This window comes from Ambystoma mexicanum, chromosome 12 (genome assembly GCF_040938575.1).
Source record: "Ambystoma mexicanum isolate Mex_15411 chromosome 12, UKY_AmexF1_1, whole genome shotgun sequence".
Lineage (NCBI taxonomy): Eukaryota > Metazoa > Chordata > Amphibia > Caudata > Ambystomatidae > Ambystoma > Ambystoma mexicanum.
In genome coordinates, this window is record NC_090936.1 from 5,422,497 (window position 1) to 5,439,628 (window position 17,132).

Below are 17,132 nucleotides of genomic sequence, written 5' to 3' on the forward strand. Positions count from 1 at the left end.
GAGCTGTGGAACCCCAATACCAGGAGACCTGCTGCCCATTTCGAGTAAATCGTGGTGGAAAGACCGAATCCGTCCAAGTCTTTGCTGATCCCTCAAGGGCACTCCGAGACAAAATCCAACTTGTGTAGACCCGCTCATTATAGTCTGGCACTGCGGGAAATGAAGAAGATTGACCGGGCGAATCGCAACCTTTGTTGGTGCTGCAGAAAAGGCGCCCAAACCACACAGTAATCGGAGAAGTTGATGAAAGCCGTGCCACTGGTCCTCCCTCGAGACTGCTGCTGAGAGATCCGGTCCATTGCCCAAGGAATCCAGAGGTCAGAGCTGCAATATCGCAGAGCACCAAGGATAAATGTTTTCTTCAACCTGGGTACTGTGGGGAGAAAGGTATTGCTTAGAATCGCTCCAGAGCTTTGCAACCCCCTCTTCCCTCTGACTCAAGCTGCTGCTTGTGTCCCTTCAGTGAGTCTTTTCAGCGGTCTCCAGCGTTAGTTAAGGCTTCTTGCATCTTCCTTCCTAGAGACTAGAAAGTATCCACAGGAACCTTGGACTTCTGCTGCTTTGCAAGAATTTAAGTCTCTCTGTACTGCCTTTTAGTAGGGTTGCGTTTTGGACTTTCAAATACGTCCTGCGCGTAGAAACTGCCTCATGAACCTGAAGCCCTGCTAGGATAACACTAACCAACTGTTTTCTTTCCCCAAAATGGGATTACAAAATGCAATTACCGTATTACTTTGTGGGTGCGCAATATTACCGATAATACGATAGACCCGTCTTCAGCAACTACAAACTAAGAAGTGGCCTTTTGAAAGCATTTTAAAGTATACCGAAGTGTATTTAGTTTATTGTGCTAAGTATTTATGTGACTCTTGTGTAAATATAATCTATATTTTAATATAAATGTATCTGCAAGTGTTTCTTTGATGTGCATTACTGACTGGGTTCAGTGTACTTGCTGACTGCTCTGCCACTCCACCAAGGTCCCCTGAGTAGTACAGACTACTACTGAGAGGTGTCCCCTGCTTCCTGGATATGACATCAAAGGGCTCTTATTGCAGCAGCCAGGATTGGACCAATCCTGCAATATAGGTCCCCCCATAGTTGATCTCTGGGCCATTATTGAAGGAGGGTTCATCTGGGTTGCTGCTGGGGGTGAAGTCTGCACCAAAGTCCTCTGCCACAAATCTGAGAGCTGGTGAAGATCGATAACTCAAAGTAAGAGGGATGACCAGCTGCTTAGAGAAACAACCGAGACCTCTGCTACCTTGGCGCTGCTCATTGGAGGTGGCAGAACCTTACAAGCTGGGAAGGGCAAAAGCAAGGGCTCCTTTTTCCCATGGACTGGTTCTCCCAGAGAGCTTCCAAAACCCGGTCTCTCACCTGGAGACTCCTTGAGCTGTCCCAAGACTGACTCGACCAACTGAACCAACTGATTAGCTGCGTCTCAACCACCAAGTCGACCTTCACCAATCTTGAATGCTGCCTCGACCCACTGAAGGCCTCAAGCCATCTTGCACGCCAAGTCGATGTAGTAGAAGTCTCAACTCTTATCTCACTAGAACGCCGATTTGAGCTGTTGATGGCTATGGTTTCCACCTTCCTCGGCTGTCATCTCTATCCACTGGAATCCCTCAGCTTGAAGTGTCTGGAGACCGACTTGCCATTTGGAACCTCCAGTCGAACCGTCTATTGTCGAGACTGCAGCAAAGCACATGCCCCGAAGACGAGCATTACAACCTATTTGGCGTAGTTCTGCTCCCTTGGCCTGCCTTAAGACCCCACGCTTTACCTCTTTTAAGGGCCACTCCAATAACTTTGACATTTGCTACTCAATTCGGTGCCTCTGTCCTCAACCCAGAGTGCCACTTTTATTTCAAAGTCTGTAGTCTTTTTGACTAGTTACCCTATTATTTTAATAAAACCTTGCTAGTTTATTTTGGTACCACAGTACCACATTTACTTTGGTTTGCTTCTGAGCCAGCCTTCATCCTGCCCTACCCTAAGAGTCAAAGGAGGTATACCAATTGCACTGTATTCACTACACAGTAGTCCTTTTGTCACACTTGGCTTTGTTTTAAAAAGGGGATGGGCACCACTGGTGAAATGCTTGACATATTGGATGGCACCATGCATATTTACAATCATTGTGCTGCAGGAATATAATATGGCTGCCCGTTATGTTTCAGCTGCTTTAAAGAAAAAGGAACTCCAGTGCTCCGAGGAGTTCAAGGGGATGCTGCAAGTGCCGAGCCCAGGGGCGCTGAACCTGAAGAAGCACTTGACCAAGGCCGAAACCCAAGGTAATCCTTTAAAAAAAGAAATGAGTAAATGTGTGGTTTTTAACTAATTCTTCATCTAATGTGTTTTTTTTCTTCTTTCTCTTGGGGGCGGTAGCCAGTCAAGGCCCTGGTTTCCAGTCCATATCTGCTTCTGCTCTCCTCAAGCAGCAGAGGCAGCAGATGCTTGAAGCCAGGAAGAAGCGAGCCGAGGAAACTCAGAAGCGGTGTGTAGCAAGCAGGCTGTTTTGAACAGTGGGTGTATGTTTTCTCTATTGCTGTCCTTAACTGTGTGTTCTGTTTCCTTTTGGCCTCTGCTAGGTTACTAGAAGTCCCAGACCGAGTCGAAAGCCCAAATGTGCCGTGTTTGGGTGAGTTTGCTCTTCGCTCTCCTAGGCAAGGCACTGAATTTCCAAAGGACCAGCAAATGGCATCCCCGCAAATGCCGAAACTAGGCAGAGGCTTCTCCGAGGGGGACGACGTTCTCTTTTTCAATGTTTCACCACCCCCAGCACCCAAACTGAGTGTTTCAGCCGAGGCTAAAAAGGTAAGACCACTCGTAGCCGACATGCTTGTTGGCATTTCTACTGCGCCAGATTCATTTCGTCATAACTGCAAGGAATCTGCATGATTTCTGCTTGCCTGAACTTCAGTTGTGCTGTACACCTCTAGCAGCTAATTATCAATACAAAAAGCACACACAGTGACGCCTCCATTTTATTTTGTCATCGATTTTGATTTTGCATTAAGTGTAATGCTACTATGTTTGGTTCATATATTTCAACACGCAGGGGATGGTCTGCGTTTAGCCAAAGTTCTCTGAGAATGATACAATTCTCATCAGCATTCTGAGTGCCCAGCATCTAAAACCAAAGCCAACCCTGGGTGGGATACTGTGACTACATGCTGCAGATCTACTTCCATGTTTTTTCTAAGGTCGCTTATTAACCCAATCAACAAAGCCACACCCCAAAGATGACACACAAAACTTCAGATGAATAGTACATGAAATGGCTTTCTGCTCAGTTAGTGAAGTTCTGCAGAAGGCCGCCTCCAGCAAAAGCAGAGTCTGTGACACCAAGATTCCTATGACTGCGAGCACCACCTTATTTGAGACTCGTAAGTCGGAGATCATTACCTTATTTGGGGATTGATACAAGATTGGGCCCACAATAAAGACTGATCTTTCTAAATAACATAAAGGTCCAGATGGTTCTGTCCTCAATGGGGAGGAGTTCCTTGCCTTTGGAAATCTCCCCCCTTTGCCTAATGGCTCCTCCGCAGTTGCTGGTCTGCTGGGCTTCCAGGCCTCAAAAGCAAGTGAACCTGTTGGTTACAGGTCCAAGAGGGTGACCACAGTCCTTCTGGCATTGTAGGACACCCAGAACCCTTTTCCTTGCTCTGAACTAGTTGCAGGCTTCCTGGGGTCTCCACAACTGACTCAGTGATAGTCTAGCTAGTGGGGTGTTCGTGGACATACTACAGAAACTATTGGGTCTTCACTGGCTTTCAATGAATGTGTCTTTGTCTTCCCTTAACCCAGATTATATCTCTCTCCACTATCTGGTACTGCTTAAGGCCCAGGCAGGCCTGCCGGAGCCTGCACGTTCTTACTTGCTAGGCATGGCTTCTCTCTCACCTCCAGGTACTGTTCCACGCCACCTGAGGTTCCGCCTTATTTTCTCCTCCTATTACCTTTTAGTATCATTGTCACTCCCTCCTCATTTCTCATGATGTTTCCTCCTCCTTCTCAGCTCTTAGACTCTCCCCTGTTCCGCCAGCCTCTTCAATGTCGAACTGCCTTTATTGCTTCTACAACCCATGGTGACTGATAGAGGCTGGGGCTTTCCTATAGTGTGCTCCCATCTCCCCCAGGGTGGGTCACCTTGTAGGGGTGTGTCCCTGGAAAGAATACTGTTCCCTGTACATGCAAGTCCATCACTGCTCCACTTTTACAGCAGGTTTTGCACCACAATTCCATCGCGGTGTTATCATGGTCGATCTCTCCTTCACAATTGCAGGCTTTTTACCGCTTCCTTTTCCTTGTCCCTAGTTGCTTGCTATCAGCAAACTGAGACAGAAAGGACAAGTCCTGTCTAAAGAAAACCCGAATGGCCTCAAAAGGAAGCTTTCCAGCCCCAGTGACCTCTTGAAGGTGGTGCAACGAGTCGAGCAGAGTGAGCCGTCGCCAGAAGGTATGGCATATATCATCGCATGAAACGTAATTTGTTTGTGGTTGTTGCATATTTTTGTCATTTATTTTCAGCACCCCATTATTTGGGTAATAAACTATGAGGTAAGATTCTCATAGTTAAAACTTGTGATAAACTCAGTAATTCAAATTCAGAGGAAAACCCAGCCGCTCAACCACTGTTTGTTAAGGGTGTGTGGTTGCTTATTGAAGTTGCTAAATCCCACTAATTGGGTTTTGCCTGGGTTTTAGACGTGATTTCAACCCTGGCACAAGCCACTGAGGTCAGTCACTGGAAAGGTTGCCAACTTTGCTTTCCTGCTTTCAACGAAGATTGCCATTAGTGGCCCCTCAAGCAGCTAAACATAAGGAGTTCTTCCAAGTTCCCTTGGAATGTCATATGGGACCCTGGATGGGTGCATGGCTGCGCGACTGTGGGTGGCAGGGAGGCACAACTCCTTCCTGACCATGGAAGCCAAATGTAGTTGCCTCCTCCCACCTTGGTTGGCATGGGCTCCTGATTTCTTGCTCGAGGCAGCCTATGGGGTGGGGGTGGTTAGGGAGAGGAGGTGGATAGAGAAGGGGTGATGAGGAAAACCGGATTGAGGGGGTAGGGTATTTGTAGTGGATGGGTATTGGAGGAATTAGCGAAATGACGAGCACAATAGACAATGTGAGAACTGACCAGTACCTTCCTAGAAATGTCCTTCTTACTTAGGACCTTACTCTATAGTACACACTCCTTTTTTTAAATTAGGAATATGCCCCCTCCCCCCTTTTTGGCACTTACACCATGACACACGTATACATTGCAAGTGACAGACATGAACAGAGAATCATAAGCCTTGATGTGTAACGTTAAACAGTAACATGAGACTCAACAAAGCGTTGTAACGCGTGGCCAAGTAATGCTTGGTATAACGGAGCAACCTCCATAGCGTGTTTGACAGTGAGTTGCTTCCACGGTTCATGTACTTCTTTCACAAAATTAGCGTATGCAGCGTGAAATGCAACATAAAGTTCAGCAACGTAACATGTGCAAAGGTGTTTCCGATCTCTTTCGTTCTAGCGTGCTGGTGCTCACAGGCTCTCCCTCCCCCTGCACAGCGTGCTGTCCTTAACACACATTGCACTTAACTGAGGGCTGGGGGGCCCAACCGTCACCACCCCCAGGCTTAGATGAGCAGACATACAGAGGAGAGTGAACCTTCGCCTCGCAGGTGCCGGTCCTCCCACAGAACGGGTAGCAAACGCGAGCAAGAGAATATGGACTGACTCCTGCCGTACACCTTCCGCTGTGCCTCCTGTGTGTTGTCTTCCTTCCTCTCAGGACCCGATAACGATCCGTCAGACTCCTCCGGCCCATGCATGCAGTAGCTGAAATCAGTAGCAAGCAGCACAGGCCGAGGAGTTCTTTTAGAGAGCTGATAGAGCGCATGCATGCGTTCCCAACACTGTGTAAAGGCAGCATGGGAATTGTAGTCCTATAGCTGGCCCCAGCTCCAGTTGCACGCATCTTCAGACCAATTAAAGCACAGCAGTTTGTGGCCCCAAAACGCCACACCACCAAAGTTTATTAGCTTGTGCGTCACAGCTCATGCCGCATAGGTCCCCATTTCCTCACACAGGGTTTGTTACAGGGCACTGTGGCAGGGTTAGGACCTTTCCTTAAGTCATTGCTGTCTCGTGACATCTACTGTAATTCTTGGCCTTTAACCTTTTTCTTGGGTATGAAGAATGTGGCAGTCTGTCTGTTGATGGGTTGTTGACATTAAGCAATGGAATACTTGCTGGTCCTCGGGTTCCCCTAGGCACAGACTGCGTGATTTTGTACTGTTGAAAGAAAGGGAACCCGCATTTCTCAGTGCTTTCTTCACCACTTGTGCAGTGTTGATGTGTTTGGAGCATCTGATCCTTCATCCTCTTTCTATTGTAAAATAAATGATAAGCAGATCTGCTTGCCAGAAAATCAGGGATTCGCATCTACTGCAGCAGCGGGTGGAAGTGGCATGTGCGGTTGGGGACCTTTTGGAATGTGAACTTTAAGGCAGTAGCCCCCACTCTAACCCCCAGCACACTGGTCCTATTTATACCTGGCTCGTCTGCAGTTGTTGGTGTTGAACTGAAAATGATCAAGGCCTTCTTTTTGAATCTTCAGTGGTGCAGGCTGCGTGAGAAGTTGCGTGGACAAATGGAGCGTATCGCCAAGAGGGGAATCCTGTGGCCCATTTAGTTTGTAAACCATAAAATAAATGCCAGAGAGGGAAAATACAGTAAAAGACTCACAGACCTGGAAGCATTGGGGAGGAAGTGGGTGGGGATGTGTGCCCACTCCAAATCTTGGTGAAACACATGCAAAACGTATTTTAGCGTGCAACCCTCTGGTTCCCAGCACAGGGTTGGCCCTCCAGGGTTTTCTGGGCTCTGTAGTTGGTTACTTTGTAAAAGATGGCATTGCTGCCAGCGGCTGCTCCCCGAGTGGCGTGCTGCTTGTGGCATTAGAGGATCTTTGTCTAAGGTTCCACCTGACACGGCCTGTTGGATAGAACAGTTTACTGGTCCACTCTGCCTGGGAATACTTCGAGAGTATGATTCTGCAAGAACCACCACCCTCCACACTCCCTCAACCCTAACCCCCTAGTAATTGTTATTATCACAAGGAGTAGATTTTCTGTTGAAATTAATGTATTCACTAAATGATCAGAAGATACAAATAAGTGTAATGGCACCAAGAATTCCTTGACTCTCAAGTTCACACCAAAATTAATCAAGGGCCACCTTGTGCTTTCCTTATTTGTGTTCAGTTTCCCCCAAAGTGATTTAAGGAAACTGGTATATTTGCGATTTTATGATGAATAATTCATGTTCATATCCAGAAAATAAGTAGACACGTTTTTCTTCCAGCTGAGGAGGAAGAGCCAGCAATGAAGAAGCGGCGGGAGCAGCTGGCCTATCTAGAATCCGAAGAATTTCAGAAAATTCTGCAAGTCAAATCCAAACACACCGGTGTCGTCAAGGAGGTACGAATGTTTGCCAGGTTACGTGTGTTCAGGACCCGGCAAACAAATGTATGCATCTTCAGAGGGACATGGAAGGGTGGGGGCTGCACGTTTTCAGTCTGCTGAATTCATAATTTAATGACTAGGCACATTGACAGCACGAAATAAAAGCACTGATCAGGGACCGCAAAATCTAGTGCTTTGATATGTTGGAGGTCACTAATGCCTGGCGTACGGCTGTTGATTTAACAAAGAAATAATGGTCAAAGATACCTCACTATCCATACTCTGCTGAGGATTTCCCTGCCCACACACCACCGGATAACTGGCCCTCACACTAAGCAACAAATACACAAAGAAAACATATGGCAATAAAACATCACATGACCAACTTTCAGTCTCTGAATATCCTAATTTACTGGGTGATACACTGTTGGTGTTCAAAGAAAGAAATATCTCATATCAGTTCTTAATATTTCAAAGTCAATGGAAAAGTTTGTTAACCAAAGTTCCACTAGCAAATCTCATCTCCTTGGTGAAATATCCACTTTCCACTTCATCCGAATAGCACAAAATTGTCCTCTTCCTCAAGAAGACTTGCCACAGTTCAAAAAGAAATGCAGTATCCACTAACAGCAGTTCTTGGTTAACAGTTTGTATTCTCTCGGTTACAGCTTTGAGTTTCACAATGGTTTATTTGCTAGGATAACTTATTAGTGTGACTTTAACAACTTCATTTCTCCGGCGTTGGGGTGTGGCATGGATTCACATGCTCATGAATATTCCTCGTCAGGCTGGGAATCCTCGGTAAAAGAAAAAACAGAAGTTTCTGAACTGTCCTTCTCCTATAAACCAATTACTGAGCTCTGGGTCATACTGCCCCCAGCCAATGACTGCCCTCTACCGAAGCCCCTCCCCAGGCAGCAATCTTCAGATTTTTACCGCACGTTTAAGTGTTGGGAGTCCTCGCGTTTTGCTCTTTGAGCTTTTCTGCAGTTTTTCACTTTTTTGATCGGAAAACTAAATTCTTCGGTCAATCGAGCCTGTGTTCCCCATCGATTATCCATTCGATTAACGGAGACCTGTTTTTTTCGGCATCTTTCTTGACCCTCAAGGGCTGAATTCGTCGAGTGGTGTTCTTGGAAGCTTCCAGAAGTTCTTCAGGCCTACACCGCGTGGATCTTGTCAGATAAGAAGGACGGTGCTTCCCTCTTCAAGCTCTGCTCCGACAGCGGAATGTGTTTGTGGAGGGCAAGCATTTCCAGTGTCTATACTGCCTGTACCCGATGCATAAAGAAGATTGCGAGTCCTGCCGTGGCTTGACCAAGCGCACGATGAAGGATCGACAACTTTGGTGCTGGGCCCAGCGACCCCTCTACCCAGAAACCTGCTAGGTACCTGGAACTTCACAGGACATACTTTCGACCCTCCACACACTGGTGTCGGAGATTAAGAGGAGAATGCTGACGGCGCCACCAGCAGCCCCTCTGCCGCTGACCCCGTTGACACCAGGGAACCTCAGACGAGGAGGATACACCCTACTCCCCCATTCCAGCCGATAGACTCCCTCCCCCCTCCCCTGTCACACCCCCCCTCCCCTGTCACACCCCCCCTCCCCTGTCACACCCCCCCTCCCCTGTCACACCCCCCCTCCCCTGTCACACCCCCCCTCCCCTGTCACACACACCCCTCCCCTGTCACACTCCCCCCCTCCCCTGTCACACTTCCCCCCCCCCCCCCTTTGTCACACCTCCCCCCCTCCCCTGTCACAGCTCCCCCTCCCCTCGGGGGACGGAGTCGGACACAGCGACCACAGGCACGGATGATGGCGGTGAGATGGGAGAACCCCCCCATCGCCGCAGCGGACCAGGTGGGCTTTTTCCATTCAATGATCGCCCGTGCATCAGAGCTTTTCCAGTTCACGCAAGAGGAGAAGGAGGGCTTCTTGTACCAGCGCCGGGAGGCAAAGAGGAAGACATCCTTTCGGTCCCACTCCTGGATGATATATATTGAGATGAGGGGCTGGCACTGCAAGAAAAGATGTACAAGGTGGCGGACTCTGCACCCAAGAGTCTTCGTTCTCAACCATCGCCCAACTCTGCAGTCTCGGGGGCCACCAGGAAGAAATCGCCGAGTTTGGCATCTTCTTCCTCCCCTCCAGACAACAGGGGGGAAGAAATTTGATTCCAGGGGTAGATAGGTTATCTACTCGGCGACGACGGTCAAGGCTGCCAACGTCATCGCGATCGGTCCTACAGCTAGTCTGTCTGCCACAACAATAACCTCGGTTTACCTTGGAGACTCACTTCTCTCGGGCTTCCAGAGTCTCTGGCACTGCAGGTTGTGTCAACTTCAAAATAGTCTTTACAAGCAGCCAGTCCCCCTTCCCCAACTTTATCTGCACCTTATCTGCCAGCGATTAGCTTAATTAATTACCCAGAAGCCTTGGTGCCACTCTTAGCTTCAGGTAGTACAGGCCAATACACGGTTATTAACTCCACAGTACATTTAGATTGCTTCTCAGTTCTGGGAAAGGTTGCTTTTATTGTGAATATGGGGACAATCTTGACTTGGGCAATGCTTGTCTTCTTCAATTGTTATACACTTTAAAATGCATGCAATGAAGGGTATGTCTTGTTAGAATAAAGAATAGAATTCGGTGTTTGAAATTCAGAATAAGGCACACACCCACTTCTTGATTTAGTTTTCGGTGTTTAAAGATTGATATTTAAGTGCATTCCTGTGTGAAAGTAAAGGCCTCCTTTGGGAATCACAATTGGGTGCACACGGCCATTCTGTGATGTAGTTTTCATAAGTAAAATATTGTAACTCTTGTATTGTTAACATTGGGTGTTCGGAAATGGTCCTAGCAGCGTTCCCTCCTCTTAATTGGGGGCACGCAACCACTCATTCAAGCGATACTAGTCTTAGAATAGCAGAACTATGGATTTCAGTCGCTTTAGCTTCTCACGCGAGTAAATGAGTTTACTGTTATACGCGAGTGCTACATTCCCATTGTTCAATATTTTTAGAAGCAACAAACCACTTCTACTTGCTTAAAGTCTTACCCAAGTTCACAGGCAGCTGGATACTGTTACCGGCAAAGCTCGCCCAATGTGTTAGAACGCTGCGCTTCACTCACCGGCTTCTTAGACGCTTGCTGTGCGGGTCACACTGCTTTCCCGACTTCTGCCACAACGTCTAATGCTTCTGTCTCGCTGGTTACCCACACTCTTCTCCAGAAAAGGTGTCTCCGGTCCGGCCTCACTGTTTGAGAGCTCCTTTCGCTCCCGTGACCCACGGCTGGATAATTACTTCTTGACTCGACATTTTGCACTACTGCAGCTCGCAACAACGTCAACCAGGCCCACGTGAAAAGACTTCTCTCCTGCATGTCTTCCGTTGCGCGGCCTCTGCACTTCAGAGTTTAGTGAAACAGGACCCACGTAGAACAAGCAGGTGAAATCTGCTGTAACCACGCTCTGGCATCCTTCTTGTTCTCCCACTTCTGCTTAGTTTGCCAGCCTTGTGACTTCTTCCTTCCGTTACTACTGCTACAGCTCACATTCCAGTCATAATTCCAGTTACCTCTGCTGCTTCTGATTGCCTGGACCTGAGGGTGCCTTTTAAGCCTCACAGGTGCGGGCTGTTGGGCTTAATTGCTTCCCTCCTGCAACGCCCTCTTCCTCGTCCCAGTACTTCTAGGATTATGGGACTTGTAGACCTGTTCAAAAGAGCTATTTTAAGGTTAGTTCGAATTCCCTTAAATTCAGTAAAATTGGGACTATTAGGATTAGTTGTTACAGAGGAGTACATCAGATTCAAGGCATTTTCTTTAGATCCTTTACTTTAGGGAGTACGTAGGGTATTTAGTTGTATTGACAAGGTTTGCTCAGATTTAACCAAGCTTGTTCCCCCGGGTCACATATCTTATATGTGGGCCAGGGGACATTATAATGGCCTGTTTTAGCAACCCAGAAAGGCACTTCCTTTCAGAGGACAAATACTGTGTCTTATCCCACAGGGTCTCCTCACCACCCTGGGCCAAGGTTCCTCCCAGGTGATCCTCCCACAGTACACCACACCCAGGGTTGGGATCAGGAAGTGTCTGCCTTTCCCTGGGAGGAGACTGGGTACAGTGTAGGTTCCGTAGGATTCTTCACAGAAATCAATGTAATATTGACTGCCAAGGCTATGAAATGTGTTGTGTAGAGAGACTGGTTGGGATGGGGTAGCTGATGGGACCCTGTAGTCATGGATCTAGGAAACTAAACCACTTAAAGGCGAGAATCCATGAAGAGAACATTGCCACAGCTGCATATATTTTATTGGCAATACCAAAAATAGCGTAAACTTTCAGCTTATACAACTTTAAATGACTGGCTGAACTTGCGTAATAACCACGAGAATGCAACACGTGGTCGAATTTTGGGATGGTTTACTGTGTCGGTTACGTACTTTATGTCCATTGTTGATGTGCGCCATGTTATTTTCCTACCGGTACCCTCCCTTTATCTATCTGGCTAACCAGCGTGCTGCACAAGTGAAATCCTTCAGGTCATAACTTCGGCTTTGCTTTTCTCGCATGTAAACAATATGACTTGGAGCCCACCTTAGTTCTTGTATTGGACCCACCACCCTGTTGCGCATTTGGGGTCACCCATCTTTTGCTCTCCCGGAATGAACGGTCCATTTGATCTTAATAAGATTGTAATCAATATTTTAAGCCAATTGTGTTGCTTCCGATTGTGTAACTTCGTTTTAGTCATTCGGGATGTTCGTAACTGAAAGCTTATTCTGGTTGCCGGGAGGTTTCCCAAGAACAGCAAGGCTGAAGGGCGCTGACCTAACCATCAAGGAAGATATGGATTTGTGAGTGCAGTGTTCCGGTATTGAATAGTTCACAAAGCCTCAGAGTGAATGTGTCCTTTCCAAGCAGTTGGGTTATGGCGCTGCTTTGGCCTCATCGCACTTGTTGGAGGCGGTTCTATATGGGAATATGCGTTTGCACTTTGATCAGCCCCGTGTGATCACACCACGGCAGGTACGATTTTTGTTTACAACCATTAATTCACTCAGATGGAAAGGAAACGCTTTATACTTTGCATTGATAAAAAGGCAAATGAACACTGAAGGTGCTGTGTGTCACAATACAAAGATAGATGCCTATAGAGTTTGTCAAACTCCAAAACCAAAGGAAACAATCACAATCAGCTCAAAATACTTAGTGAGAAAAAGGTCTCACTCACTCCAGGATAGAAATAAGTCCTGAAGTCCAGCAGCAAAAGAGCTGGGGGCCTCTAAGGATGAAGGGCATTAGCACAGAAATGAGAATTCCCCCTAACACCAAGGAATGTAAGAACTGCCCATTGAGTGCTTCTCGTGAGGATTAAATACCTTCTCTTGGGTGAGCTACTGTTTCCAAGAGCAGTAAAGTGAAATTGACTTTACTTGCCTGTTTTTCCTATGTAGGTCCAGTAAACCCCATCTTATGTGGAAGTACTGAGGGCGGGGGGGATTACTTAGCCCCTTTTCCTACTTATTCCTGTACCATTTTTTATGTTACCCTCACTACTTTAAATGGCTGGTGGCAGCGGTTTCATTTTCCTACCATTGTGCTTTTCTACCGCAGGCTGAATCCTCAGCTGCAGTATAGCACCCATGAGTGACCATTGTGTCAAGATGGCCTGGTCTTTTTTTTGCCATTTCTTGTTTGTGAGGTCTCTCTTGGGTGTTACTCTGTGCGCCAAACCAGGTTTGACACCTTTGTTCATTTTGCCTTTGCCGGGCTTCAGTACTGAAACCCGCCTCTGGCTTCAGTGTTTCTGGCAGGGCAGGAAGTGAGGGAGGGAGGTGCCGAAACACCCCTGCCCTTAGTCTCCAGGGTAACCTGAATGCCCCCAGTGCTGATTGCCTGGCTGTACATGAATGGGTCAAACCTGCTTAAAAGGCGAAGCTTCTTGGACTGAAAACCGAGTCGAACACTGGGAAGACCAACCCGACGAAGAAACCCTGAATGAAGCTTGCTGCATCCTCCTGGACCTTTGAATTGCCCGGTGAAGCCCTGCTGCTGTGCTGAAACTCCTTTTTCTTCTCGACAAGAGAAGCTCCGGAAGGGATGACTTCTTCCCTTGGGTTAGTGCAGGGGTGCACAACTGATTTTGACAGAGGGCCGAAAGTACCTTACATGAGGGCTATAGTGGGCCGAAAAGTAAATGTGGGCGAGGCGGGGCGTGACGGGAGGCTTTTTAAACCCCCAAGTTGTACTAAACACATGGAAAAAGAATGTTTTTGAGGGGTAACGATTTTTATTTGCATTTCAAACTTACATTTTGTACTACACATTTTCCATTGTTATAATTTTTCTATTTAGTTATTGTATCTCGCCTGTTTAATTAACTTATATATATTTTATTGACCCTAGATTGGACATGCGGTTATTTTGGACTGCTACAGTTTGCTATTTGGGTTGCCCAAGAGGAGTATGGCCTTCGTTGAGTCAGGTTTCCTCAAAAAGCCAAAGATGAACATCTCCTAACTGTGCCTGTTTGAGCTTTATTATTGGGTTCACTCTTGGAGTGCAACACTATGCCCCAGGGCGCCCTCACCCCCAACCAAACACTATGCCCCATGTCCCCCTCACCCCCAACCAAACACTATGCCGCATGTCCCCCTCACCCCCAACAAAACACTATGCCGCATGTCCCCTTCACCCCCAACCAAACACTATGCCGCATGGCACTCACCCCCAACCAAACATTATGCCCCATGTCCCCCTCACCCCCAACCAAACACTATGCCCCATGTCACTCACCCCAACCAAACACTATGCCCCATGTCCCCCTCACCCCCCAACCAAACACTATGCCCCATGGCCCCCTCACCCCCAACCAAACACTATGCCCCATGGCCCCCTCACCCCCAACCAAACACTATGCCCCATGGCCCCCTCACCCCCAACCAAACACTATGCCCCATGTCCCTAGCCCCCAACCAAACACTATGCCCCATGGCCCTCACCCCCAACCAAACACTATGCCCCATGGCCCCCTCACCCCCAACCAAACACTATGCCCCATGTCCCTAGCCCCCAACCAAACACTATGCCCCATGGCCCTCACCCCCAACCAAACACTATGCCCCATGTCCCTCACCCCCAACCAAACACTATGCCCCATGGCACTCACCCCCAACCAAACACTATGCCCCATGGCCCCCTCACCCCCAACCAAACACTATGCCCCATGGCCTCCACCCCCAACCAAACCCCCACCCCCCAAATCAGCACACACAAACCAGCACCAATACAGACCCGAACCCCCACCCCCCAACTCCAAACCCCCCACCCCCTAACTCAGCACACACACTCTCAAGCATGCACCCATACAGACCCGAACCCCCCACCCCCCAACTCAGCACACACAAACATGCACCCATACAGACCCGAACCCCCACCCCCAACTCAAAACCCCCCACCCCCAACTCAGCACACACACAATGGACCCATAAAGACCCGAACCCCCAACTCCAAACCCCCCACCCAGCACACACACAAACATGCACCCATAAAGACCCGAACCCCCACCCCCAACTCAAAACACCCCACCCCCAACTCAGCACACACACAATGCACCCATAAAGACCCGAACCCCCAACTCCAAACCCCCCACCCAGCACACACACAAACATGCACCCATAAAGACCCGAACCCCCCACCCCCAACTCAGAACACTCTCAAGCATGCACCCATACAGACCCGAACCCCCAACCCCCCAACTCGGCACACACACAAACATGCACCCATACAGACCCAAACCCCCACCCCTCAACTCAGCACACAAAAAACATGCACCCATAAAGACCCGAACCCCCAACTCCAAACCCCCACCCCAGCACACACTCTCAAGCATGCACCCATACAGACCCAAACCCCCCACACCCCAACTCAGCACACACACAAACATGCACCCATAAAGACCCGAACCCCCACCCCCCCCCCAAATCAGCACTCTCAAACAAGCACCCATACAGACCCGAACCCCCACCCCCCAACTCAGCACACAAAAAACATTCAAATCAAAACATTCATACACATCCGACACCCCCCCACCCCCGCATCTCAACATACACACAAAATACATTCAAATACAAACATTCATACCCATCCGACACACTCCCCCCACCCCCGCATCTCAACATACACACAAAATACATTCAAATACAAACATTCATACACATCCGACACACCCCCCCACCCCCACATCTCAACATACACACAAAATACATTCAAATACAAACATTCATACACATCCGACACACCCCCCACCCCCGCATCTCAACATACACACAAAATACATTCAAATACAAACATTCATACACATCCGACACACCCCCCACCCCCGCATCTCAACATACACACACAATACATTCAAATACAAACATTCATACACATCCGACACCCCCCCCCCCCCCCACCCCCGCATCTCAACATACACACACAAACAGTGCACTTACCGGAGACGTGCTGGAAGGCAGGTAAGCTGGAACGCTGGAATCGTACTACGGCTGGCGTGGCCAGCAAGGCTGAAATGCCTTCCGGCATCAAGCCTTACTGGCCACGCCAGCCGTAGTGCTGGCCCTCCTTTGGCGCAGCACACACGCATTACGTGGCTCGTAGGAGCGATGTGGTGCGTGTGTGTGCTGAGCCAATGAGGGCCAGTGTTTTGTCCGGCCCGGAAGACAACAAAGACTTTCCTAATGGAGAGCGGCCGCGGGCTGCCCTCCATTAGGAAAGTCTTTGTGCCTCGCGGGCCGGACAAAAGAACATGGCGGGCCGCAACTGGCCCGCGGGCCGTATGTTGTGCACCCATGGGTTAGTGGGACTAACTAACCCCTAGACCCACTTTGCTGGAAGACCGTCCCCAACTGGCTGTACTTCTTCACTGCTGCAAGTACCGAGTGCCAGGGTTTGAGAAATCCGTAGTCGAGTGCAACGTCTGTAAGACAGCCAAAACTCCAGGAGTCTCCTGAGCACCCTCCAGAAGCAGGACGACCCAAGCTAAAGTCACCTCACCAGAGTGCAGAACTCGAGGAGTGAAGGAAAAACAAAGGGTTTGTTTAAATACCAGTAGACCAAGATACATCTGTGGTAAGGAGTACTAAAACATAATATATAAACACACTTATAAAAACCAATTCAATACCTATGGTATGCAAATCCAGGTATAACCAAGGCGAGTCAAACCTAAGGATAGGAACATACCATTCTTGAAACTAACCCGGTTACAAGTATATACCTTGCAACATTACTTTTTAGAACTCAGTTCTGAGCTAGTAAAACGGGTCATACTTTCTGGAGGGGCAAGCAATGTTAAGTATGAACACCCAGTAACTCTTTTAGAATGCACCAAGCAAAGCAGGGATAGCAAACCCCAATTACACACTTAGCATAAATAAGTATTAGTAAATAATTAGTAAATACATGATCTAATAGCTAGTTGTACCCAGTATACTTTAAGTGCATCATACAGTTTCCAAGGTAACTAAGAACTTTATGAAACTATTTAAGAATTGCACCAAAGTATTTCAGGGAAGCACAACCCAGGGTTACAAGTTTAGAAAAGCAGCAGCTCAGCAAGGTAAGATGTATATACTTTTTTTAACGGA

At 48.1% G+C, this 17,132-nt stretch overlaps 1 protein-coding gene across 1 annotated transcript in view; it reads left to right on the forward strand.

The window, feature by feature from the left end:
- MCM10 (minichromosome maintenance 10 replication initiation factor) overlaps positions 1-17,132 on the forward strand; it is a 123,906-nt gene that overhangs the window by 77,890 nt on the left and 28,884 nt on the right. Inside the window, exons 12-16 of the mRNA XM_069627796.1 lie at positions 2,187-2,300; positions 2,395-2,503; positions 2,598-2,823; positions 4,330-4,471; positions 7,372-7,487. Coding sequence (XP_069483897.1) covers positions 2,187-2,300; positions 2,395-2,503; positions 2,598-2,823; positions 4,330-4,471; positions 7,372-7,487 — 707 coding nt within the window. The remainder of the gene's footprint in view (positions 1-2,186; positions 2,301-2,394; positions 2,504-2,597; positions 2,824-4,329; positions 4,472-7,371; positions 7,488-17,132) is intronic.